Here is a 26,680-nt window from a genome sequence, read left to right as displayed (position 1 = left end):
TATTAAATGTGTGTAAAATCAGCTACAATTCTTATATAATCAACATAAAAAAAAAAAAACCACAAAGAAATTAACAGTTAAGGAAGTAAGTATTGGGTTGGGAAGGTTGCCCAGTCTGACAGTCAAGCAGGTTGGTTTACATCCAAATCCAAAGAATTTATTTTGCATTAAATGATTGTAGAGATTCTCTGTGACAACTGTAGTGTGAACACTTGCAAAGCCATGATACATGTGGGGTTGGTTTTCCCTTTAAGAGACTGGTTATATGGGATCATCAAGTATGAGGAATTGATTTTTTCCTTTCTTTTTGCTTATTGTTTTAGTGTTTTGCAAAAGTGTGCTGTACTGTGAAAATTCAAGTGCAACAGCAAGAGCTACTGTGGTTTTCTTTGTTTAATAAAAATGTGCTCGTCTCCTGTCTTGAAATGTACAGTGATGCTGAGTTTTACTGGGTTCATATACACAAAACAAAATAATGGGAATATTACTGCAGAAATGTGTTTCAATAAATGATAGAGAAGCTCATGATAAAACTCCAAATATTGAGTATTCATTCTCTTTCCTTGCAAAGTGCAGTCTGAATTAGGGCTGGGTGATTAATCAGCTTTTATTTTCAATTACAATTTAGGCTTCCAACTATTATGAAATAAAAGATAATCAAAATAAAATCATTATCGTGTTGCATTCAGTTAAAAATCCAGCGTGTCTCTCTCCTTTCCAGCAGTGGCACTGAGTATTGCCAACTTGGCAACTTTCTTGCTGGATTTAGAGCTTTTTCAGATCCTGTCATTGACTTTATTTCTAAAAAGCGGCTAGAGAAAAATTTTCCATAACGGAAAAGGCGAGAAATAGATTCAAATATTTTGTACTTCATGTAATATATTGTAATTTTTCATACTTTTTTGTTTGTTTTCCATTTAAATTTATTTATAATTCAGCAAAACCCACTATTCAGTTCAATTTTACTTATAAAGCCCATTATCACAAATCACATTTTTCCTTAGAGGGCTTTACAGCATACTGTTAAAAAGACCATTTTTCAGTTTAATTCATACATAGAGTCTCCAAGTCTGTCTTGTGTTAGATTATCAGGAACCCAAATGTTGACCAAAATTATCCTGATTATGGTTTTTGCCATAATCAAGCAGCCCTAACTGAAATTGTTTGGGAAATTTCAAGTCCCTTAATAAGCTAGTGAATTCTCCCCAGCTTTGTTGTGTGGAATGCACATGTGGTTTTAACCTTTTATAATCTTACTTTTTCCGCTCAATGCAACTCTACCAGGTGAGCTAGTGGGTGCCTCTTGTACAAAGGCTACGTCCTTGTCGCAGCAGCCACAGGTGCGCTGCCAACGTCGGCCCCTTTGCTGCATGCTGTCCCCTCTTTCTCTCTTTCACGCTGAAGCTGTCCTATCAAATAAAGGTCAAAAAGCTCCCCCCAAAATAACCTTATACTCTTACTATTACAAAACATAGCAGTTTTGTATGATCCTTCATATTCATATATAAATAACCAACAACCGAATACTTGCTATGAATATCCCTCAAGGGTATTCCCTCCTTTCTATGGGCTCAAATGTGGCAAACAAAAGGGGTCACACCCTTCTTTGTTCCGACACATATAGCATAACCATTTTCACACGAAGAACGGATGCTCAATTACTGTAGCATAGTAACACGATGAGCTGGGGTCACGCACACACACTATAGTATATCAGGAGCGCAGCCTGTTGCTCGGCGCAGTATTACGAGCCTGGCAGAGATACAACAAGCTGATGGGAGTAAACATCACAAGTCAAACACGAGTTTGATTGATCATATATAATGAAACTAGATGGCAGATTTGAAAAAACTCAACAGTAATGTCTCTTCTCAGAAACCATGATCCAGTTCCTAAAGATAATCCACAGACCTTGTTGTAAGTAGTTTGATGTTGGAACTATTTTCTTTCTACCAAACTACACCGAACAGCAATTAGTACTGTGTGATTAATCATATTGTATTTTTGATTTTGGCATCCCTTGACAACTGGACCAATGTTACACCTGTTTTGTCTTTTATTTTGTAAATCAAGTGTACACCTTCCTTAAGGGATTTGCTCGTCCCCTCATCCCAAAGTCCAAACAGAAGTTTCAGCGCCAGTTGAAAACATTTGTTGTCAACTTGGTGACTTTGTTGCTATATTTAGCGACCGTCAGTGTAAGCAAGAAATGCTCTCAAGTATATGATATTGTATTTCATTCCCATGCACACTGCTCAGACAGTGCACAGCTCCTGTTGCTGAGTCTGTCCCCTCTGCATTCTCTCCTCTGCAGGGAGGACGCCTCTGACAGTCCCTCATCCTATCATTAGAATTTTGTTATCAACGCTCCCAGATTGGACAGACGGACAGGGACACTGATATAACTCAGTTCCAAAAGTCATAATAACACAAACTAACCAGCAGCAGAAGACCAGCGACTCATTGTGCTCTGTGGAGTAAAATGACTGGTTCTGTCGATGGAGTCTGGTGGCTCTGAGGAGAGCATAACGTAACAGCGTCAGTTTCCTGTTGTAGGGCTGTTTGACAGCAAGCTAAAGTGGTTAAAATAGTCTAAATTTAGCATATAGATATTAAGGTTGTCCTATTTTTATGTGGCTTAAATACAGTTTGCTGCTCCTGCCTCCACAGTCACCAGAAACACTAGTTTTACCTCACAGCTCTCATGCCATTAAAACGTGTTGCTCAGGATATTTCTGTTGGATTTTCTTGAGTAACTGGGTCATGATTTCTGGAAAGAGACCTTGTTGTTGAGTTTCTCAAATATATTTTTTGGCACTTTGAGCACCACAAGCCTAGTGCCACCTAGTTCATTATACTGGAGAGAGTTCAAACATCTCTATAGCTGATATCTCCAGTACTCAGACTAAAACGATCTATAGACTGATAAACAGCACTACAGGTAAGAGGAGAGATATGTATTTTTGATTCTGGGATGAAGTGTCCCTTTAACAGATTTTAGCTTTGCGCTGGGGCAAAGGTTACAAGATAATTATCTAATTAGTAGGAAAAACAACTTGGGTTTTTTTAAACATGACGTGTCTTTGCCATAAACGTTAGCACATTTGCTTAAGTAAATAAAAGAAATTGTTTTTCTGCAAATTTAAATTTGTGTGGAACGCCACAAACACTGAAAGTCCTAAATTACACCATCATTTCCCATTACAACACAAAACAGGGTGTAAAACTTCATGACCGATATCTCAGCACTGGCTTGGATACGGTGACCTAGATGTTTACTGTCATTACACACAGTCTATAAAACCTCCATCTACGCCGAGTCAAAATCACAGTGCTGAGAAATGATGGACAAATATTGCTCTGTTGAAAGTTTGTGACTAAAATGGGGAAAAAGCAGAAGGAAAAGTGCACAACTGACCCCCCAAAAACCTGCCTGCATGACTGGTTCATCTTTCTGATTTACTCAACAATCATTAAATTCTGCCTGCAAGACTGCAGTGATGCTCATTTCACACCTGAGTGCAACGTTATCTCTGTTTTGTGGACTGTCTGGTCAAATTAAAGGAAGGCAGTGGGAAATGGAGGTTAATAAGCAGTGTGCAGACGCCATGCGGTCAGAGGTTAATATGAGGGGAAGGTGAAAAATGAAAGTCAAAGCAATTAAAGAACAAGCAAGAAAAGCTCTGCTATTACACACCAGAAATACTAGTCGGTTAAACTTATTATTAAAACTATTATTATTACCTCATGAAAATGCCTTCTTTTTTTTAACTTTTATTTAGTGAGTCATCTTTTGTAGGATAATGTGCAATGTTTATAATGCACAGTGCAAACTGCCACATTTAAAATAGGATTTGGTTATTGAAAAATGCGATTAAAGATCTCAGTCAATCTTTCTCAATTTTTTTCTGTACTTTAGTATTATTATATATTAGTATATTAGTCTGTATATTAGTGTTTTTTCTTATGTTTAGAATCGTCAGCTAGTCTAATCTTTAACATCCAGGGAAATTAGTCTCTAGGAACGTCCCAAATTACAAAGATTACACAAAGAATCAGAAATGGGGGAAGAAAAGACACAACAAGACCTAACAGAGCTAATGTGCAACAGGTCTAAACTCTCAAACACAGGTGTCACATTCCAGCTGTCCAGCCAGCTGAGACAGATGAAGTTTAGCTGCACATTTACAGTACAGTACACACAGACGGCGAACCAACCCGTGACAAGAAGAGAGAGAGAGAGAGCAAGAGCCTGCAGGGTCCCTTAATAATCCAAGACCATTTAATCCACCACCCGCACTGAAAGCAGACCACCGAGTGTGACAGGATGCTGCTTTCAAAACAAATCAATCCATTTAATATTAACAGACCCAGCAGAACCATACGGCCAAACAAAAGTAATGTGATGCTGAGAAAAGGATGACAGCTGAGGTTTTTTTAACAACAGAAGTGAGCAGACAGCGACCACAAGGTGGCAGCAAAGCACCAAAAAAAACCAAATACTTACATAATGATGAAACCAAAACAAACATGACCAATGGGAAATATGAAACTAACTTTTCTCTATGTTTGAAAGGGATTGTCTGCAAGCGTGTAGGTAAATTTATTACTGATATGAACCTGAATAAATGAATGAAAACATCACAGACAATAAAGACTTACTTAAATATACTATAGGTTAGTATAGCAGTTAAGTAGTTTGTGTGTCAGCAAGAAATTAATTTTGCATAAGAGAAGTAACCGTCTTCACATCATCTTAACTGACATGTCAGATTTTTGTTTGTTGAAAAAAATAAAAGACTTTTAAAGACAGGAAGCAGTTTTGCTAATTACGATGTTAATAGGTCCCCTCTAAATAGTTTTAACTCTTAGCACTGTGTGAACATAGTAACTATTGATTACTGTTAGAAACATGCCTGTCTTTCCACAACAGAAGCAAAATTGCTTGTGCCTACCTGTAGGTAGCGTGCCTGGTAAGCGGACAGGGTTTCCCCCAGAGGAACAACCATTTTCTCCACACTGCGCTGGTGGGAATGAGCCCGGATGTCTGGGCTCTCTTCTGACCGCAACTCAATGTGGGAGATGAGCAAATTAGAGATCACCGCCTGCACCGCCTGCAGGGATAAAGCAAGAAAAGGGAAGGTGGAATCAGATTTTAGAATAATTAAATGGAGATTTTTTATTATTAGATCACATTTGCTAAGAGCCAAAAGTAATGTAAACACACAGGTACGGTACCTTTGCATCCCCCCCTGGAGTTGCACTGAGGGCCAGGACACGGAATTGCAGACTCTGGCTTCCGAGCTGTCTGATCACCTGAGTAGCAGGAAGAGGACGGAGAGAGTGTGGGACATTGTTAGAACTTTAACTGGATAGTCCAAATATTTAACCAACTAAGGCTAGATTGCACCAACAAGGATGACTTGTTAAAAACTTCAACCAAAAACTTAAAATTCCAATTTAAACTGTGATCCAGAGTTAACTTTAAACCTACAGTGGAGGAGGTATAATTCTTACAATGGCTGCCTTTTTGGGAGAACGGAGATAATAACCACAGCCTCCATTCTCTGCAACAGACTTCTTACGGCCACCTTTCAGTGTATAAGAGTGAGTGTTGCTTTGTGAAGAAATCTTTTAGGTGGACTGATTATCACTTTATTGCAAGTTCATAATGAGAACTGAACTTGACAAGTAACCTAAAGATCTTGTTAACAGAGACAAACAGCAGACTTGAATGGAAGAAGCTGTGATATTATTGACAGGTTTGTGTACCTGACTGTAGGCGTGGTTGCCCAGCGCCTTGTGGGCTTCATCGATCACCACACACTTGACCTGCTGGGCAGGGCAGCTGTCTCTGGACAGATCGTTCACCATGACCTGTGGGGTGAGGAAGAAGACTCGCTTGGTCCTCCACACCTCCTGTCTATGCTTTGCTGCTGTGGTGCCTGCAGATAGGAAGACAGAATATTGTTAACAGGGTTCCCATGGTCATGGAAAACCTGGAAAAGTCATGGAATTTCACAATAACATTTTCCAAGCCCCAAAAATTCATGGAACTAGTACGAATAATTGAAAATGTGTAATTAATTAAAAATATACTGATGTAACATAATGGTGCTTTTACTTATTACAAGGAGGGAATTACATCATTAAATGGCTGCGTTTTGTATTACTTTTCATGTCATGATTGTTACCTGTCAGCTCAGCCATGTGTGCCTGTGGGATCCCCATCACTTTATAACAGGCCTCGATCTGCTGGGCCACCAGAGGTTTGGTGGGAGCCATGAAGACAATCTTCCCTGATGGATACCAGCGGTAGAAGTTGTACATAACCACAGAGGCTATAAAGGTCTTTCCCAGTCCGGTGGGAAGGCACACTAGTGTGTTTTGAAACAGAGCAGCCTCTGATATCTTCAGCTGATACTCCCTGATGGGATAGTTGGTGGGGTAAATCCATACCTTAGCTGAGGAGCTGTCAAAACCAGGGAAGTCTGGATATGTCTGCCCACCTGACGGGGTGGGAGAGAGGGCAGTGCTCTCTGCTGCTACAGGGTTGTCACTTTGAAAAGAGTTTGCATTATCAAGTTGAAGGTTCTTTTCAGCTTCATAAACAGCGACTATCATTAAATCGTCGTCGTCAACCTCATCTTCATACGCAGGCTCCTCTGTGCTCTCTGTTGTGTGCGTTGACCCCTGACCTATTTGAGCCCACAGAGCATTTTGAGGAGGGTGCGTCGTAGCTAGCGTTACCTGCGCAGTGTTGTTTGGGGTTGTTCTGCGCCTCCCCGCCGCTTTCTTAGCATCTTTTTTTGGTTGAACAACTTTGTTTTGGGAGACGGACGCGCCCCAAGTCTGAAACAAAGTCCTCTGATTTGAGCCACTACTCATTTTCGTTAGTTGTGGCGGAAAACTGAGAAAAAGTGGCGTGTGACGAGCAGCAACATTGCAATCTCAATATGCACACGCGGGGTCACTTCCGCTTACGCCTTACCTAAATAATACCACATACCCAACAACGACTTTACTCCAGAGTCCTTTCGGTCATTTATATGGAGTCACCTGTTTAAAAAAACATATAATTTTTGTTGGTGAGAATATATCAAACAAATAGCTAAACCGGCACACGTACATTAGTTACATGTAATAAGGAGGCTTTTAATTTGATAGCGTGACCCCGGAATTACATCAAAAGTTTGAGTTCATCTCCCGCTCGACGAAGCAACGCTTGTCATGTTACCATAGCAATGGACATTAGCCAACATGAGAGGATATTCATATGTTTTCAGGTAATGGCGTTGAATGATTAGCGTATTTAAAAGCCGTAAAGCACAAAGTTGAGTCTCTTTGGGTGCATTACTTCATATCTGTTGTTTTTTTCACTAGTTCGGGCTGTTTAGCTGCTTTTGCTAACTTCCGGAAAACAGTCGCTAGCTGTTGTTGTTAGCATTGACGTAACTAAAGTTATCCAGTTACTCTAACTCTCCTCTTTGATAGGCATCAGCACGTGGATACCTGGTGAGAAACGAAATCCGCCGTGCGCGAGAAGACTTTGAGGACATCGTGAAAGAAATAGATGGAGGCTTGACCCATTTACAGTGGAGGCAGGCGGTTATCCCCATTCCCCACTTCACAGCCACTGTAAGGGACTGTTCTCTACTTACTTGTGGAGGGGGTGGTGTTAAAGGGGGGAGGCGTGTCAATATACTTTTTCTTTGAGGACTGGTGTTTTTTGTTGGCTTAGGGGAGGGGCACACAACTTAAAGTGGCTGTATTTTGTATTTATTTCCTTTTTTTCCCCATTGAATTTGCCGTCCAAGCCCACAGCAGGTTTGGAAGGAACGTCTCCTTTAAAAATTGCAAAAAATATACCATCTGTCATAGTCAGGAACTGTAAAAACAGAAATTATTGTTGGATTTCCAAATTTGCACTGTTCCTTGAATACATTATGTAGGATGAAAACATAACCAAATCTTAGGTTAAAATTATGATATTTCATTGAAATCATTTTATTTTACATGTCTTGTTTAAAATTTTGCCATCATCTTCTTTATACGTTTCTGATGTTTTTTGCTCATGCATCCAGGATGGCCCATTTCTACAACCCAGCAGCTCTGCCAGCAAACCTTCAAATCCAGGAGAAATCCAGAGCCCATCATCATCATCATCATCATCATCATCATCAGCTCCGTTATCAGAAGAGAGAGGAGATCATTGTGTCCTGCCAGAGAAGACAGAAGCAGAGAGAGATGATTCCCAAACCAAAGGACAGCCGTCTCTTTCTCAGGACTATTTCCACAGCAGCAGTGTAAGAGATGAAGAAGAGGGACAGAAAGAAAGCACCGTGGAGGAGAGAGATGGAGACTCCACCACTGTTTGGAGCAGTGTGGAGCTGGACATGAACTCTGGTCACTCTCACAAAGGTGAGAGTTGTGCACATCACACTTGTAGTTCCATGTTCATTTTTGGTACTGAAGTGAGATTACTTTTAGCGCATGTCTCCTCCATATCACTATTAATTTATAACTGAGGTACAAGGTTGTATTTTATGTTGGGCTTCAACAACAGCTGCAACATATAATTGATTAGTTGCTCACTATAAAATTAATTGATGACTAATTTGATAATCACTTGATCATTTATGATTCCAGCTTATAAATGTAAATATTTCCTGGTTTCTCTAATCTCCTACAACCGTAAATTTATTATCTTGGGTTTGTAAACAAATCAAGACATTTGAATACGTCATCTTGGGCTTTAGGAAACTCCGATCGACATTTTTCAACATTTTCAGACATTTTATTGACCAGGCAACTAATGGATGAAAGAAAGAAAATAAATCAACAGATTAATCAACAATGAAAATAATCGTTAATTGCAGCCCCGGTGACACTTCCACGATCATTATGCTTATGAAATCTCAAATCATTACAATTTCCAAGAGGTCAAGGAGAAGCTTGTTTTTATAGTTGTTTGGTTTTTGTTTTTCAAAATGGCAATGTACAACAATGCAATACTCAAAAGCAGAATTGAAAGAGTTGGAAGCAAAAAATATTTTGCCACTTTTCTTTGATAAATTATTAATTGATTATCAAAATTAGTGACAAACAACTGATGGATTGTTCAAGTACTTATCGTGTTTTGTCAACACTGCAAACAATGTCCATCTTCAACATCATCGTCATTTTGTTAATTAATTAATGTATAGGCCTTGGTTTACTTAAAATAGATCAAAAACTGGCAGTGGGTTGATATTATTATTAGTTTTTATCATTTAAGACAGACATCTTCAGCATTTTTAAATAATATTTCAAAAAACATGTCAAAATGGGAGTAATAGCATTGCACACAACTTAATTCATCCCACCACATTTTGACATTTTTCACATAAAAATAAGCAAAAAAAGAGACGACTAAACAAAAGAAACTTCTGTATTCGCTACAGGATGTCGGCAAATGTGACTTTTGTGTGAAACACATGCTGCATTTATGTGGCTGCAGATTTGTTTCCTGAGCTGTAGATGTCTTATCAGTCATTTTAAATTTGTCATCCTTTCTCCAGGTCCTCAGCAGTACTGCCTGGCTCAGGAGGTGCCCCGAACCCCAGAGGCCTTGCGTCTCCATAGAAACACCCTGACCATGGAGCTGGTCTGGCTCCAGCAGGCCATTGACAGCAGGAAAAAGGTAAGACGGAGGAAGAGAGAGATGTAGTATTTCCCTACATTTATTTAGCTGTGGCAGTCTCCTACTGTTAGAAAATTGCCTCTGCTGCAAGACAAAATGTATTTTGTTACTGAAACTATGTACAGGATTTGTGATGTTGCTTGGTAGTGTGTTCAGCTGCCTGCATCCTTTACACTCAGACTATACACTACTTTACTCCCGTAATTTATCGTTCAACAACATAAATGTCCATATGAATTAGACAACACTGTGTCCATGAAGTATTCTGCAGCTCCAGAGGGAGTAAAAATGCCACGGTGTGGAGTAATGTATACAATAATACTTCATGGTAAACACAACTGAAATAAGAGCAAGATTATGATAGTGAACTTCAAACTATATAAAACTAGGTATGCAGAAAAAAAAACATTTTAGTTAACTGAAATAAAAACAAAAAATAGATTTAAAAAAATGCAAACTACTAATGTGTGCTTACAAAACTAACTAAAATGAAATAAAATACACAAGAAATGTCGTTTTAGTTTTTTCCAGTTTGGTCAAATTTGTCAACACAAAAAACAAGAGGAAGCACAGGTGCAAATGTTTATCAAGACTGGGACATCTACATGACTGTTAGCCTTTACAAACTGTTGTGTGTTTGTATTGCAATACCTATTCTGAACGTCTAAAATCTTGCCCCTGACAAATACTGCCCATAATATGATAAAATAAAAATACTGACACTAATAAAAACTACACTAAAACTAGACATTTTTAAACAATAAAAATGAAAGTGAAACCAGAAAACCCAATCTGGAAACTAACTGAAACTAAACAAAATTGACAACAAAAAAAAAAGAAAAATTAAAAATGAAATAAAAATAAAATAGAAAATACAAAACTTTAATAACTGACTCCGAAAAAGCAGGATTTACTCATGTATGGGAGATAGCTCACTCAAAGTATAACTTGGCAGAAAATGAACTTTTAATGACTGTTTTTCCCTCCTTTCTTCCTCTCTACAGTACTTGTTACTAAAAGAGAAGCTGAGCACCTCCTAACAGCAGAAGTAATCTGAACCGGACCTGATAATGTGGGACTGAAGACCTGACTGCTGTCAATCGACTGAGCTCACTCATATGGGCGTAGGTTTCGTTTCGTGATTTAGGTTAGGTCTAACAGGAAATTTTAAGCTTCAATCATATAATTTCCGGAATTCTGGTGAATTTTTATGTACCATTTTGTGCCTTTACTGCATCAATTTAAGATTTAAATATCATTAGTTACATCTAAATAAAAGCGTCTGCAACTTTAATATTTTTATTGTGTGGGACAAATACACATTATAGATACTGAGGGTGATGTGTCCCCTGCGTCACCCCTGAAATCTACTCTTATGCTCGCTCAATTATTTCTCACTATTTGATACATGTACAAAAAAACATCTCAGTGGTATTTATCATGTGTTTGACAAAACCTGTACATTGTGTGTTATTTTATAATATGAAAAAAAAGAATAAATTTTATTTTTGATAAAGTCTTTCTCTGCTGATGTTGCCTCTTTTCTTATTTCGCTGATATCGGTATCATAACATAACTTGTGAGAGGGAGAGGTAGCTGTTCAGGAAGAAGGTTCAGTCAGAGGGATGTAGAGGAGGTACTTTGGCTCCAAACAAGTTTGTGTTGTGACTCACAGCAGCTCAAATTTCCAATTTGTATTACAATGAATGAGCTCTCACTCATCACATCAGAAGTTCATCCAAAAATTCACTTGACTGTCTCCTATAAAGCAGCTGTTATTTTTTATTGTCATCAAATAACGGCTTTTAAAGGCTTAAAAATACAGTAAAAAAAATCTTATTTTCGATATTTTGTTTCATTTAAAATGTGTTTAAAAGGTCACTGTTAAGATATTTCAGTAATGATTTCATCCCCTGCTGTTCTTGCACTTGCCAGTCAATGCTCATATGCCTGACATGTTTGGCAATCATTTTTTGGGGAAAAATACAGACAACTGGGTGTAGAAGTTATCTTATTGATTCAGCTTACAACAGAGCGACCCACCCCATTCTCTCCTCCTCTGTCTGTCCCTTTTGTTGTGGTTGCTGCCGATGGTTTGGCCCACAAAGCCAGTCATTGCTGGCCATGCTGCCATAGCAACTAGGAAATACTCACCGCCGTCCGTGAAGTAGTGTGTGTGAATGTGTGTGTTAGAGGGGATAGAGAGAGCAGAAACGTGGTAAGTGGGAATCCAGACAGACCACAACAACAGAAGGGACTCGTTTTCACCTTTGCCTTCAATTCTGCGATTTCCTCGCTTCATCTTCCACCAGGCGTGTGAGTCACTGAACAGAGTCTGTATGGATGAAAGATTTGTGTTAATGTTTGGCTGCTGAACAACTAAGACCTGAGGAAAAGGTGGTCAGTAAATGCAACTCTAGTTTAGTCAGTGAAATTATATGTATTTGGATGAAATTAAGATGTGTGTGTGGACGTAAAAGCACTTTGTCTTTTTAAAAATGTGTGACCGTAACAGCTGACTAAGAGATGGCTGCCAGCACCGCAGCCACGACTCTCCTGCCTCCAGTGAAGAGCGTGGTGGTCTACAGGAATGGAGACCCCTTCTACAGTGGACGGAGGTTCGTGGTCAACCAGCGGCAGGTGGCCACCATGGAGGCCTTTCTTAGTGAGGTGACCCAGAGCATCGGGGCTCCGCTCGCCGTCAGGACTCTGTACACCCCGAGGCAGGGCCACAGGGTCACAGACCTGCAGGACCTTCAGACAGGAGCCCAGTATGTTGCTGCTGGCTTTGAAAGGTTCAAGAAACTGGAGTAAGTACAAAAAAAACAATATGGGGGCCATTTTAATGCTTCAGCAGGAGGTTTCCTGTCTATAAAATGAACGTTACTGTGACATAGTTTTTGGTACTTGAAAAATAGATTTTTTGTTAAGGGAATCCTCATCACATCCTCTGTTTTTCATATATAGTTACCTGAATGCAAGAACAAAAAAGCAACCTGCTGCCCGTGAAGAAACCCAGGTAGGCTTTTTTTTTTATAATGTGGACACCTTGGTTTTTAAGGTCAACTGTGTAAGATTTAGGGCGATTTAGTGGCATCTAATGGTAAGGATTACAGATGCAGATGGTTGGTGTGCTCACCTTTTTTCTCTAACTAAAGATCCAGATGTTCAGGAGGTTTTCACAGGGAGACGAATTGTCTGCAGAGCTCTCTTCCTCTCCAAAACAAACAGACCTGGTGATTAAAAGGGGTAAAAACACTGATAAAGCAGTTTCAAGTTACTGATCAGTGTTTCTCTGATGATGTTCGGCACATCTGAGTCAGGCAGTTTGCCCACTACATGCTAATATGTGTTCACCTTTTATCCTGCTAACTTAAGAATCAGATGTTAAAGAGGTTTTTAGCGTGAGCTGAATTATACACAGAGGTCTCTTTCTCTCCAAAACAAACAGCTTGGTAATTAAACTGGTAAAAACACTGAATAAAGCAGTTTGACTTTTACATGCTTTTGAAAATCTTTGCTTTTGTGACAGTGCTCATCGCGATAGGGCTGCTAACTATGGTAGTTGATGCTTGGTTTATCCAGTCTGAGCTGCTGTAGAAAATGGTAGTTAAACATGGCAATCTCTGCAGACCAGGACCTGCTCCATATGTAGATATAAACAGTTCATTCTTAGGGAAAAAACATAACAATTCCTATTTTCAGATAATTATACACTAAAAACAACACTTATTGGATTATACACCATTTTTTCCAATATATCCCCTTAAATCCTACACGCTGGACCTTTAAGGCCAAGAGCACAGTCAATCATTGATTAATCCCAGTCTAACCAGCAGGAATGCACCACCAGGCTGCACTGCACTCAACTTGATCTATTTGAACTTTGGCCAAATCAAATATGAAAATAACTGCAGGATTTTCCATTACCCAGACAAGCTCATATTTGCCTATAAAATGTGTCATTGTTATGTTAGCATTAGTTAGATTAGGGTCACCCTTTGCGCTTGCAGAGTCATTGATGTCACCGGTTGTCATGTAAAGTACCGGAAACAATGGGCTAATGATTGTGCTGTCTATCGCCCAGTCACCACGGTCGGGCAGGGCACCCTTTTAACAGTCTCGTGTGACTTTAGAGTCAGTAATTATAGCTGGATATCATCAGAGATTAGAAAATCCCACAGTATGTTAGAGTTTATGATTGTTTTTTATCAAGAAAACTCTCTGAATGCTTGTTTGCAGGCAGTATTACACAGGCAAAAGCTTTCTTAACATTCACACAAAATTGACATAGAGCTACTAATGCTGACAAGTGCTCGCTTTGTCTTCTGACCAGCTGGCAGGGATGACCGCTTGGTTGGTTTTTCAGACGCAAAGTGTGCTCTCTCAGTCTTAAGACATCACTGTTACTTTTCTAAAAAACATAAAAGGAGTGGAGAGTGATTGTGTGTGCCTTGGGCGTCTGCCATTTGGAAAGCGCAGTTCTTTGGTTTTAAAGTCTTACATGCCTGTGTTGTGGTTGCTGTGGAGCAATGCAGGAAGTGTGTCCGTATGCGAGTTTTGTTTGATCCCGCAGCTGAAACAAAGAGTTATGCTATCAGGGCTTTGTGCATGTCTGAACAGGCCTAATGCGTGTATTCACCACCCCACGCCTCCCTCTCTGCTCACTGTAAATGCATTAAATGTCCAGCACTTCAAAGTAAAAACAATAAGGGAAGATTATCAATGTCTGGTTCGTTCTGAGTTGATTGATTCGGTACAGATACGTTATCAGAGGCAGACACGGATATTGGCTTCAGATTTCATTGATATGGGATGATGTGAGCTTTGAGACGAGCCCTCAGACCAGACTGTGAATGTGGTCTTTGAGTGATGTTAGTTTCCTTGGCTGCAGCACTTGAGCTGACATGAGCAGAATAGTTAGTCGCTCATTACACATTTAGGACCTCTCTGTGATGGATGTGCAGTGTAATCAATGTGCAGGACATGGGCGACATAAAATTAATCTTAAATTTTGCTGAGAAAATGACATTATGATGGTTTGTAGAACCATGATTCTGATTTTCTGAATCTTCTTCTGCAGGTCAAAGTGACCCAGAGGCCAAATGTTTCAGCGAAGTGGAGGAAGTTTATACCTGTACCTTGCATTATACAGTAAGTTGGAAAAACTACATGTAAACACACAAATCCAAATGGCGCTAAGCACATTATCTATGATGACTTTATGTTTATAAATGGGTATTTTCCAAATTTACTGTGTTTTTAGTACAGTTTCCCTCTCTGGCCATGATAGCTGCATGGCTTTATGGATGGCAATATCTCAGCTGAAAAGATAGAGATGAGATTTTGCTGACTTTGGTGATCCCTGACCCTCCGTTTTAGTTCAATGTTCAGTTTGCTACATAGGTTCACTTCATTATCTGTGTAATTATTGCAAGTAATATCATTATTGCGAAGACATTTGGTACCCACGTTTATGTTCACCGCAGAATGAATTGTAAAAATTTGGTGAATCTCTGACTTTTAGCACTGTGACATCAGATCAAAGTTTATATTTGTCCAAGGAAAAATATAATATAAAATATAATAAATATAAAAATAAAGGATTGTATTTTAGGATTTGAAAAAATATCAAAAATAAGCTAATTTAAAAGTTAAGAAAACTGTCCACAATATATATGTATTAAAATAAATACAAAAAGATAAAGATAAAATAAATGTGCGTATATTAAATAAAAGAAACAATAAATAAATCTAAATCAAAGGCTAGGAAGACACCTCAGATAAAGCAGTCTATTGAATTTTTGAAACTGTTTTTTGCTCAGTGTTTTCCGTAATGGAGACCTCCTATGTCCACCCTTCCGGTTCATCATACCTCGGAGCATGCAGCAGGACCTGGAGCAGATACTGAGTCTGGTCACAGAGAAGGTCAGCTTACGAACTGGAGCCGTGCGCAGGTCAGTTACACTGACTGATGGTTACATACACTCTGTGGAATACAAACAGAGGATGGAGAAATCCTGTAAATATCTCCCCTGACCCCTGTGCTTCATCAGGTTGTGCTCTTTGGATGGAGCGACTGTGGCCTCAGCTGCGGAGCTGGAAACTGGCCACTGCTATGTTGCCGTGGGAACCGAGAGGTTCAAGAAACTTCCATACGTGGAGCTGCTGGTTTCAAAAGCTACTGAGAGGTATTGTTAAGCAAGGTCCTGTGTGTGTGTGAAGACGTGTGCATCTGTGCCAGCTGCTCTGCTCTCTGAAATAAAATAATGATTGTCAGACAAGAAGGAGCATGAACAAAGAAAATACTGTTCACTTTTATCTTTCTTTATTTTGTAGATATTATCCAGGAAAGAGAAGGTTGCTAAGGAGACACGAGGTATCTTCTGTTATAATAGTGTAATTTGTTCATCCTATTTTTGTGTCTTAAAATACGGTCTTGGTTTTCTGCAGCTGACAGTTCATTTGCAGCATATTAGGTGTGAGTGACAGCTGTCTTGTGTGTTTCTCTTAGAACAGGAAAGCTGGAAGCGGTCCAGAGGACCAGTGCAGTGACTCAGCCCTCCTCGACTCCCCAGAGGTTAAAAAAACCCCACTGTCCTCACTGTATTCACACTACATGAGCTATATTGGGGCTGTTAATTTGTATGGTGTATACTGACTAACACATGAAATACACCACTGAGACAGACTGTGCAAACTGTCTATAAATGAAATTTTATCGCATCAAATTAATTTCAGTCGGATGGTCGGAGGGTGAAATCGACAGGAGATGAAGCTGCAGCTCCAGCAGCCGCACAGCAGAGGAGCAGGAGAGAGGGAGCAGAGGAGACCTCTGCGTTCTTTGCCAGGCCAGTCAAGATCCGCAACTACAGAGGAAGGCCAAGACCGCCACTCAGCAATGGATCAGGTTAGGGAGCCACAGCTTTATCTCATTTTATGTCTAACTTCTTCATATTTGCAATAAGTTTCTCTCTGCGCATTGATCAAACCCCTAAAAACTCATCTCTGTTCATCAGAATGACATATTTAGATTTTTTGATGCATTACATTGGGTGAGATATAACTCTACACCATTGCCTCATTTGGTATGCATGGACATATAAATATGCAAATCAGTCCGGACTACATCCAACCATCCCTCAGTTGCAAGCTTCTCCTAGTCACCTTTTCTTGTCAAACACACAAACTCCTGCTTGTAAACACTATTGTTGTGTTCACAACAACCGACAACATAACAGCTATGTTACAAGCGGCAACCTCCGGGGCTAAAAAAAATAAAGCCAATGCAGAAGTGCCAAAATCAGTGAATGGCCACTTGAGGATGCCACTTTAAGTGACAGGCTGTCTGTTGATAGTGTCCTCTGCTTCCAGTCAGAGCCAACCCTCGCTCCTTCACAGCACCAGCCTCTTGACTAAATACGGTCAGTTCTGGCTCCAAAAAACCAAGATGGCAAAGGCCGAAATGCCAAACTCGAGGCTTCAAAATGGCAGTCCACAAACAACTGGATCTTACTTTGCAGTTGCATTGCTGGGACTGGTTTATTAGGGTTGTGACGTAACAAACCCTGGAAGTCAGAATCTGTGTTTTTGAGGCTGTCATTGGTTCACTGCGGTTTCATGGTGAAAATGCTCAGTGATGCGCTGACAGCTTATTTCACTCATATGTCTTGCGGCATATACAAATCACTATTTGGACAGGTTGACAATGTGAAAAGCTTGATTTTCACTGCAGGGGTTCTTTAAATTTGGGTTTATTTATAGCAGCCTTTTGATTTCTGTTGTATCACAGTCCAGCCCAGTGTGTTTAAAAGAGCAGCACGGAAGAGAAGAGAGGAGGTACGAGGGGCTGAGGAGGTGCACGAGGATGAAAACACAGTGACGGAGCTTCCTGTTGACCAGGTTAGCCTTCCCCAGTGTGCTTTCAGCCTTATATCCACACAGTTTGATGCTATGGTTTAATGCTAAAATATCAACTGAAGGAGGTAAATGAAAAAATGTTTTTTAAGTTGTGGTAAACCTAAATCCGTCTCACATTTTCTATCTAAAGAGAGCTGCAGAAATAGTGGAGGATGAAGAACTAGGCAACCAAAACAATCCTCTGCACAACACACAGCAGGTAGGCAGAATTCAAACATTTTATGTTGCATGAATCTGTTCACTTTGTGTGGAGAGATGGGAAAAACACTGTTAATTCACTCTCCCAGGCATTTTTTTTTTTTTTTTTTTACATAGAAGACAGATCTTCAGGGGAGAGATGGATCCCTGATGGAATTATGTATTATTGTGATAGATCCTAATCTGTGCAATTAACAGGTTAATTAAAATATGAGTGATGAATATGTGACATATGCATACATATGTATTCTACATGTGGATAAATACATAAAAAAAATGTATAAATCCTTATCTGTTTTTCCTCGAGATACAAATGATAACGAGTGAGCAGCACAATGAGACTGAACACCTACACAACCACAGCGAAAAGCAGGTACAGAGTATACGTATGTGAGTGGGTGGTTGTATTCATATAAAAAGAATTCAGGACTCCTGATAAAAAAAGTTTCTTTTTCTGTATAAATGGGTCAGAATATGATATTTTTTGTCCTGCAGCAGGCTCAGTTGTCTGATGGTGTGAAACAGACAGAAGGATCTGCCAGGACTGAGGAGTCTGCTGCTGAAATACTGGTACAAAACACAAACTACCAACAGCTTACACTCAGGAGTACATGGAGACAAAAAATTAGCTTGTATTTAATGTGTTATTTCAAAAGGAGCCTGAGCTGAAGCAGACATCTTTAAAGTCGAAACCTTTTTCGTCCACCTCACAGGAAAAGAACATGGAAGAAAAGGCAAGTTTCTATTCACCATAACCAGGCCCAATTAAAATGTGTGCTTCTTCTTTTACACTGTTTTAATAATTCCCTCTAACAGGAGAGCCCACAGGACGCCCCTTCAATTACAGCAGAACAGAACCATCATCAGCTGAACTGTGAATGACGAGCAGGAGATTCATCACAGAGGTTTCACAACAGCCACAGGCGTAGCAGATGACCCAGCAACTGCTGCTATAATGACCTACTGTGTGTGGCTAAATGAATGTTTGATTAAACTGGTAGTTATGGATGGATTAATGGACGGGCCTACCGGGCACAGGCCCAAGGGCACCCTTCATCTGCAAAATGTCACTCAAATTACAGACCAGGAAGATAAGCAACATGACTGCAAAGAGATGCAAAACAGCTACAAAGAGATTCAAAATGACTACAAAGAGAGTGAAAATGACCTCAAAGAGATTCAAAACTGACTACAATGTGATGCAAAACTTCTACCAGGAGACACAAAAAGACAACAGAGACACAAAGTAACTAAAAAGACTTGTAAAACAACTACAATGAGATTCAAAATGACTAGAAAGAGACAAAATTAACACAAGAAGACACAAATCAACTACAAAGAAATGCAAAATGACAACAAAGAGATACAAAATGACTACAAAGAAAGGCAAAACAACTAAAATAGGATTCAAAACTACTATGAAGAGATTTTAAATGGCTACAAAGAGACACAAAATGACTACAAAGAGATGCAGAACTGCAAATGGATTCAAGATGACTACAGAGATACAAAATAAATGCGGAGACCAAACTACAAAGAGATGCAAAATGACTACAAAAAAAGCAGAACTACAATGACATTCAAAATGACTACAAAGAGACTGAACATGAATACAAAGAGACTCAAAACAACCACAGAGACACGAAACGACTACAAAGTGATGCCAAACAACTACAAATAGATTCAAAAGGACTACAGTGTCAAAATGACCACTAAGAAACATAATAAGACTAGACAGACGCTTAATGCCCAGAGACAAGAATGATTACAAAGAGATAAAAAACAACTACAAAGAGACACAAAATGACCTCAAAGAGAAACAAAACAACTTCAAAGACACACAAAAGGGACAAAATAGACACAGACACAACAGACACATAAAAAAAAAACTACAATCTGACACAAAACTCCAGAGAGATAGCGACTACAAAGAGATGCATAGAAAAAAAAGAGTCTAAAAAGTCTGTGAATTCTGCTCCTATATTTAAGAGGTGGTGGGGCCTTCTGCATGTCTGTGCCCAGGGGCCCATTGTCTCATAATGATCCGTCCATGTTTGTAGTACTTAAACTGTGGTAATGAGCCAAGAAACAACTTAAATGTGTTGTTACTTTTAGAAAATTGTTAATAATGTGAAGATGTTCAGACAAACTAAGAACAGACAGTACAGGAGAATGACACGCTATCATAAGCTCTTGTACAATGCAATACAATCCTGAACTCGCACATGATTACACAGTCTGATACTATAAACTTTATAAAGTTAGAGTTGTATTGTGCAGCTGTTTATGATACTGTGTCTAACCTGTTTTACAGGGATAATTCTCATGCAGATTTTGCATAGATGTTGATGCAATTTATTCCATGTACAACATGTACATAAGAAACGATATTTTTGGGACATTTTGAGCTAAATGTGACGTCTAATTTGTGATGGAGATCATGACATCAAAAGTCTTGTTTTGCCAACAATTTATTAATAAAATATCAGCCACATCATCAGCCGAATATGCGCAAAAATAACACAGTCATCTGTACAGTGTTTTGTGTCAAATAAATACTGTGACAATAAAAATATATATTACTATGTACATTAATGTTGTCTCTGAAATTTGTACAGATCTCTTTAAAACCAAGTTCTCGTTAATCTTCCTTCACAGTTAAATGGCAATGTTGGTGTTTTTCAAACTTCTATTTTCCAATGTTTTTGTGACTGAGTGACTATTGAGAACAACAATTTTTGAAATATGTCCAGTACTGACAGTGAGTGTTGCAGTCAATAGCTGCAAAGCAGGCTGCAATGTTACCACTCAGGGCATATACACACCACCAATGTATGTCCACTAAAAGTTTTTGTTTTTGCCACTGACACGCTCAGGTTGTTATTTTAAGTGCCTTAAAACATTATAGAAAAGATCCTCATGGAGATAGGTTTTTTTTTTTTTAAAGGAAGACCAGATTAACCAGAAACAGCACTGAAATCGTTATTGCCATACTTCATTTAAATAAACTGTGATTTTATTATCATAAAAAACACTTTTTTCAAAGTAAACAGAAACAGTAAAACTCACCAAAGTTGTCCTGGGTCATCTTTCTACTCTTTCAACAATCATTAACTCTGGTTTAGTCACAATAAACCCTTAATTCACCCAGTTAGATGTGAAAATATGCTGGCTCTACGCCTGCTGAAAGCCCACTAAAAGTGCTGTTTATTTATATGGCGTTTGGTGGATTTGGCAGCAGCCATCTCAGGGCTGTCCCTGGTGAAACAAAATGTCATTTAATCTAACAAAATAAACTTTCTCTGTAGGTATCATTTCCATAATGTTGGCAAACACTGCTTGTCAGTACTAAAACAAGCACATTTAGTAGATATTCACTGACGAGGTGACAAATGCCCTGAGTGGTTACATTGCAGCCTTCTTTACTGCTGCAGCGCTCTCCAATATTGGACCAGTTTCAAAAATTGTTGTGTCCAATAACAACTTAGACAAAAAAAAACTTGGGGAAAGGCATCCAAATCGAAAAATACCAAAGTTACCCTTTAAGAAAGTTACAGTGGTATATTTACCTCTGTAATGCATCATGTATACAAGACAGCAGAGAAAACAAGTTCATTCAAAAGGTTTATCCTCAAGCTAAACAGCAGTTTGTCCTTGTGTTCTGCTCTTCCTTAAACACCGCAGTGGACAGAAGGCTGCTATAAAATGTCCCCATTAAACCAGGAGGTTAGATCTAATTGGTCCATTTTATACGGCAGCCTTATTTGTATGTGGTCTCTATAGCATTTATTCAGATGCCAGTCACATGGCGGAGCAGCAGAGTGCTTAAAAGAAAAGTTAACAACCACCAACTTCTATACGAGCACCGTAAATCTAGTCTAGCCTTGAGGTGAACCCTACATGAACCCACTTCCCCTTCAACTTGGTGTGAAAGTTTCTGGACAGGTCTTTTGAAGCTCACGCTGAGTTCATTTAGGCACAATTCTCCCAGCAGTACCGTTGCTCTCTAAGGAGTCGCTGTCTGAATCTAAATTGCCCCCTCTAGCCCTGCTCGGTCCTTCCTCCCCCGCTACGGAATCACTTGAAGGTAAAGGAGAGTTTGTTTTAGTCCTTGTCTCAGTTAGTGTGCAGTCTGTGTCATATTTTGCTTCCCAGTGTCTTTGCCGTGAATGGAGCTTATAACGCACAAAGTGATGCCAGCCATGGTGAGGAACATTCCAGCGACAGCCTCTGCAGAGAGCGAGGAGTGTGGGGGAGGGTGCGAAAGAAAATGGAAGTTTAAAAAAAGCACATCTTAAAAAAGACAGAACATAACCAGTACAGTATTTTTCAAGGAGAGGAGAAAAGCAGAGGAGGGATTTAACCGCTAAGTACAGTCTTGATGTGCCAGTCAAGTAGCAAAAAATGATTTGTGTCCTGCTTATGTAACATTGCTGAATCAGTCCTCGAAATCTCTGAGCATGTTCTCCGAGCCAAATGTTTGATTCCAAAGCTTGTTGCATCCCAGATTTGTCCTTGTGGGTTTCAACATCACTTGCTGAGTAACTGCCCGATTGCTGAAAAGCAAGTTAGTGTGTGAAAATGAGTCACTTACGTTTGCCTCCAAACTCTTCGCCCAGTAACTTTCCAGTAAGCAGTGTGCAGAGGAAGGTGAGCGAGTTGGCCACAGGAACAGCAAGAGATAACTCTGGAAAAGAGAAAAGACAGAAGCTGAATTAAATATTCTGCAACCAACTGAACACGCAAACTCACTTCTTCTCATTTTCCTGCCAATGATGTATATTTCTATACAAAACGTAAAAAATGACCCAAAGAATTTACGATATGTACTAGGAGCGGACATCATATTGTTAACAATAATAGTGGTATAACTGCTAATATGACAAGAAAAATTCATGTTGTGATATGGCAATATTGTGACTTCATAATGTAAAGACTTCATATAGGTATGCAAGGTAAAATGTTGCAAACAGAGATTGAAGCAGAATATTCTGTTAGGTGAAAGCATGTTATTATTTTTTTTAAATAATTACTTTTTTTGTCAATAAACTTGGACTTTTGGACTTTCAGTCAGAAATAACAGGCATTTTTTCATGACAGACATTTTGACTTGTCACAAAAGGAAAAGCACAGGTGTAAATAATGAAACTAACAATGGCTGAATTTCATTTTGATGCTTTGATTTCAGATTCCTTGCTAATCTGGAACACCTAAATGTAACAGAGCCACTGTTAGGGTTATTATTAACACCTGTCATTGTCTTTTTTTTCCACTTAAATCTTTATTGCATATATATTTGTGACATTAACATGTTGGTTATGACAAAATAACAACCCCCCACCTATGCTTTTCAGTTTGCTTCTAACAGGCCTTTTTAACAAAAGATATTTTGGCATGTCATACCAGGAAAAGCACAAGTGTAAATAATAATGATGGCTAATTTCTATTCAGCTGCGTCAGTTTCAGGTACTGGTATCGTGCTGACTCACTGTCACAGTCATGGTTCACTGAGGCCCTTGTTAATATTATTAGAAGCACCTGTGCTTTCCTCGTGACAAATAGTGTCTGTTGTGAAAGAAGCCTGTTGCACATAAATGAGGTGTGGTGCTTCTTCCTGCAACAATGACTGATGATGATATATTTTAGAAAGTTATGCAGCATGTAGAGGTGACATATTACAACTATTTTATACACATGGTTATTAGTTTATCTCAGAAAGATGAAAAATTCTAAAAATGCATTTGTATCTGTTTAAAACATAAATATCATGTGGATAATGTGTAGGTGAGCAGGCGGGGCAGATACATGAGGAGTAAAGGTGTAATTTACCTTTTGAAACCTCAGCAAATAAGCTTGGTTTCTTTCAAAACTATTGGAAGGTAACGAGGAACTTAATAAAAAAAAATGGCCCAAAAAGTAGCAAGAAATTAACAAGACGTTATTTCCATGTCACCTTTTATTATCCTTTTTTTTTTTTTTTTTGCAATTTGCGTAATATTTCTTGTCAAGTTGCTCATTATGTTTTTCCTGCATTTTATAAGATCAAACCAATTTTCTCAGGTTTCAGAGGTTAAAATGCTTGAGAAAGGCATCTAAATGCAGCACAAGATGACGGTCCAGGTGTTAAAGGGTAATAACATGATGGCTGCATAATGACTGAATGATGATGAATGCATTACACTCAGGTTAGCCACCTCCAGGCTTTTCAGAAAGATTTACTCACACATTTTATGACACTATTGATCCATCATTAATGTTATTACCCACACCTGTAATTATCATGATAACATGTTAAAATATCAGCTGTGAAAAAGTCACTCTCCCCTACAAAGCTACCATCAAACAATGACGTGTTAGTTTTAAAGTGTGTGTCTCACCTGTGGTGGAAAGTGTATAATAGTAGACCAAAGAGCCACTCTGGTTCAGCAGAAATGGGACCAGATACTGTGAAGTGACACAAGGAAGAAAACGCAATTGTAAGGGGAAAGTTTCAAACATGCACACTGTGAAACATAGAAAGGATTTTACGATTTACCTTGAGGTTAAGGAATAAAAACTTGACCTCAGCCAGCAGCTGTGAGACTCTGTTGGAGTGTTGGACATTTTCTATCCCTTCTGTGCCTCGCTTCAGGAAAGGGTTGGTGCAGCCCCACAGCACCGACACCAGCAGGAGACTCAGCAGCTCCACTGCAACACACACAGTCACACACAATCGCCCTGACTTTTCAAATCCCTGCTGAAATTTTTTCATTTTCATGTATTAATTTTTCAAACATGTAAAAGAAAATAGAGAAATAATTATACAGACAGACAAAAAAGTGATATTTACAGACAATGAAAACATAAAGCAAAAGATATGGTCAAACACATGATGACTTGGTTTACATTTTCAAAAAGGAGTGAGGAGAAGTAAGTCATTGTATTTTAATAAACTGTTTCCTTATTAATTTAAACCTATACCCTGACTAAACATATACCCACACACACCCACATACCAAAAATCAAATATCAACAATTGTATTACTATTTTACAGAAAGATAAGAAAAGAAATAAAGATAAACTAGGGAAAAAATAAATATCAAGTAACCAAATAAATAAACTTCACCTCGTGGAAATAATATTTTTATACATAATCTTAAACTGGTTTATGTTTGGACATTTTTTTAGCTCCACAGATTGATAAATAACAACTTTTTTTCTGGGGGTACAAACATGGTAAATTTTTTAATTACTTTTTCCCTGAAATTATAAACCCCTCCTCTCAATCACTGAACAATTTTGGAATATTTCCTGGTAGTGGGGGATTTTTAGCCTTAAATATCATTTGTTCCGTTAAAAAAAACACAAGATCTATACATTTTAATAGATTTGATTGTACGCAAAATGAATTAGTTTTATCAAGATATCCGACATAGTGAATGATAACGTATTGCTCTTTTTTCAGAGACTAGAAAGTGAAAGTTGCCTCAAACCTCTGAACAATAATTTAAATATGGTAAAACTGTTGGTAAAATGCATCTTGACGGTTAATTTTGTACGTTTAATGTGTGGTTTCCAGCTCATTCTGTCGTCTGTTGTCACCCCATGAAGCTTATTTTCATTAACTCTTTCAATTATTACGCTGCTGCTGTTGTTAAGCGACCCACATGTTTAACAGTAACCGAGCCGCGACCCAATAAAACCAGTAAAACAGCGCAGTTAGCACCGGAGCTAAGTGGTCGTATTTGGCTAGCTTACTTCCTTAGCATTAGCTCTTATATGTTTGCTAAGTTTGAGGCTAATGTCAATGGTTAGTTCCGTGTTACACACACTACAGAGGAAACGGATACTTGGAAATATATTCGGACATATATTTTCAGTCTAAACACACACAAAAACACGTGGAAATATTATTATTTGTGAGGATAATTCAGCTTGTTAGCCACTCACCAACAGTCACCATCGTAGTGTAAACAGTCACTTTCAAGTCGCATTCAAGACTGTTCTGCAGCTCAGTTGTTAGTGAACATTGCATAAAAGCCTATGTTGATAGTTTCAAACCTATTTATTGATTAAAGGTACCTCATAACTAAAAATAAATACAACGAAACACCATACGACGGCCTCTTTCGTTAACTGCATCATTTTGCAACATTTCTTGGCATCTTGAATGTCGCTTTGGGATATTTTTTAGCAACGCAGTGGTCCACGGCTCTGAACATTAGGGGGGTCGGCTGAGGGCGCTATAACTAACAACAGAACCAGAACCATTAATGAAGAAGTGTTCATTTATTTTCTAATAAATATTTTTTAAGCTCCAGGGAAGGCTTTGTGATCCGTGTTTATTTATTTTCCTATATCTCAGTAAAAATTAGATAAAAAAAAAAATAAACAGTTTGCACAAATGTATCAGCATGCACAAAAAGAAAGAAAAAAAGAGTGAGGCGTTTTTCACCTTTAACTTTTTCACTTCGAAACATCAAAGGAATGAGTTTAAAAAGAAAATCAAAAAATACATTTAGAGGAGGTAAGGTTAGGCATATTCCCAAAGTAACTCAGGGAGGCTCAAGGAAAAATATAACTAGTTCGGGGAGGGTAAAAAAGAAAAGAAAAATGAAGTTAAAACCCAGCCACCCCCTTCCTCTGATAACTAAAGATCAGTCCCTTAAGTAATTGCAGCAAATTGTATTTACAGTATCAAAAGTAAAAAAAGTATACACATACTTACAAGGAAGTTTTACATATAAGTATTTTTTTTAAACAACTGGATTGTTTAATATATAATAATTAATCTATAACACATCTTACTTTATGAACTGAGTTTGTATCCTGTATTTAAAACCTTGACCTGAGAAGAAACTAAAGCTGTCAAAAAATGTAGTGGAGTGAAGAGTGCATTA

The 26,680-nt window shown here is 38.6% G+C and overlaps 4 protein-coding genes across 9 annotated transcripts in view; 2 read left to right on the top strand and 2 right to left on the bottom strand.

Annotated features, from left to right (window-relative positions):
• fancm (FA complementation group M) overlaps positions 1-6,996 on the bottom strand; it is a 66,808-nt gene extending 59,812 nt beyond the window's left edge. For both annotated transcript variants that reach the window (XM_042500723.1, XM_042500722.1), the window contains exons 1-4: positions 6,195-6,996; positions 5,773-5,945; positions 5,239-5,316; positions 4,956-5,114 (exon numbers count right to left, since the gene is read on the bottom strand). In XM_042500723.1, the coding sequence (XP_042356657.1) occupies positions 4,956-5,114; positions 5,239-5,316; positions 5,773-5,945; positions 6,195-6,888 (1,104 nt within the window). In that variant the 5' untranslated portion in view covers positions 6,889-6,996. The remainder of the gene's footprint in view (positions 1-4,955; positions 5,115-5,238; positions 5,317-5,772; positions 5,946-6,194) is intronic.
• Positions 6,997-7,156: 160 nt separating this feature from the next.
• On the top strand, positions 7,157-11,399 carry iqcc (IQ motif containing C). The gene is made up of 5 exons (XM_042500925.1): positions 7,157-7,286; positions 7,495-7,638; positions 8,085-8,421; positions 9,561-9,682; positions 10,687-11,399. The coding sequence occupies exons 1-5, from the start codon at positions 7,245-7,247 to the stop codon at positions 10,720-10,722; spliced, it is 681 nt and encodes a 226-aa protein (XP_042356859.1). The 5' UTR covers positions 7,157-7,244; the 3' UTR covers positions 10,723-11,399.
• Positions 8,179-25,905, bottom strand: tmem234 (transmembrane protein 234). 4 transcript variants are annotated; one of them, XR_006106522.1, is made up of 8 exons: positions 25,731-25,905; positions 24,336-24,487; positions 24,178-24,244; positions 22,395-22,487; positions 15,558-15,671; positions 12,822-12,915; positions 11,951-12,017; positions 8,179-8,219 (listed from the first exon to the last, which is right to left on the bottom strand). XR_006106522.1 is itself a non-coding variant. In XM_042500927.1 (5 exons), exons 1-5 carry the CDS (start codon positions 25,813-25,815, stop codon positions 21,921-21,923), a joined length of 507 nt encoding a protein of 168 aa, XP_042356861.1. In that variant the 5' UTR covers positions 25,816-25,905; the 3' UTR covers positions 19,451-21,920. The 4 variants fall into 4 exon arrangements, 1 of the variants encoding a protein (XP_042356861.1); XR_006106524.1 differs by lacking the exons at positions 8,179-8,219; positions 11,951-12,017 and adding an exon at positions 12,383-12,468; XR_006106523.1 differs by lacking the exons at positions 8,179-8,219; positions 11,951-12,017 and adding an exon at positions 12,413-12,487.
• dcdc2b (doublecortin domain containing 2B) lies at positions 11,950-19,124 on the top strand. 2 transcript variants are annotated; one of them, XM_042500923.1, is made up of 15 exons: positions 11,950-11,998; positions 12,198-12,492; positions 12,650-12,701; positions 14,766-14,836; positions 15,508-15,639; positions 15,739-15,873; positions 16,022-16,061; positions 16,197-16,262; positions 16,424-16,592; positions 17,475-17,584; positions 17,733-17,801; positions 18,108-18,173; positions 18,296-18,370; positions 18,457-18,534; positions 18,617-19,124. In XM_042500923.1, the coding sequence occupies exons 2-15, from the start codon at positions 12,209-12,211 to the stop codon at positions 18,680-18,682; spliced, it is 1,413 nt and encodes a 470-aa protein (XP_042356857.1). In that variant the 5' UTR covers positions 11,950-11,998; positions 12,198-12,208; the 3' UTR covers positions 18,683-19,124. The 2 variants fall into 2 exon arrangements, with proteins under 2 accessions (XP_042356857.1, XP_042356858.1); XM_042500924.1 differs by lacking the exon at positions 11,950-11,998 and adding an exon at positions 12,063-12,082.
• Positions 25,906-26,680: the final 775 nt, after the last annotated feature.

The sequence above is a fragment of the Plectropomus leopardus genome, chromosome 14, assembly GCF_008729295.1.
Source record: "Plectropomus leopardus isolate mb chromosome 14, YSFRI_Pleo_2.0, whole genome shotgun sequence".
NCBI lineage: Eukaryota > Metazoa > Chordata > Actinopteri > Perciformes > Serranidae > Plectropomus > Plectropomus leopardus.
This window is presented reverse-complemented; position numbering and strand designations above follow the sequence as displayed.

Coding starts and splice junctions, on each gene's coding strand:
- iqcc (XM_042500925.1), top strand. CDS start 7,245: ATGGACATTAGCCAACATGAGAGGATATTCATATGTTTTCAG. Junction 7,287..7,494: donor GGATATTCATATGTTTTCAG/GTAATGGCGTTG, acceptor CCTCTTTGATAG/GCATCAGCACGTGGATACCT. Junction 8,422..9,560: donor CTCTGGTCACTCTCACAAAG/GTGAGAGTTGTG, acceptor TCCTTTCTCCAG/GTCCTCAGCAGTACTGCCTG.
- dcdc2b (XM_042500923.1), top strand. CDS start 12,209: ATGGCTGCCAGCACCGCAGCCACGACTCTCCTGCCTCCAGTGAAGAGC. Junction 14,837..15,507: donor CCTGTACCTTGCATTATACA/GTAAGTTGGAAA, acceptor TTTTTTGCTCAG/TGTTTTCCGTAATGGAGACC. Junction 18,535..18,616: donor AAAAGAACATGGAAGAAAAG/GCAAGTTTCTAT, acceptor TCCCTCTAACAG/GAGAGCCCACAGGACGCCCC.
- tmem234 (XM_042500927.1), bottom strand. CDS start 25,815: ATGCAATGTTCACTAACAACTGAGCTGCAGAACAGTCTTGAATGCGAC. Junction 24,245..24,335: donor TTTTATTCCTTAACCTCAAG/GTAAATCGTAAA, acceptor GTCACTTCACAG/TATCTGGTCCCATTTCTGCT. Junction 22,488..24,177: donor TTATACACTTTCCACCACAG/GTGAGACACACA, acceptor TCTCTTTTCCAG/AGTTATCTCTTGCTGTTCCT.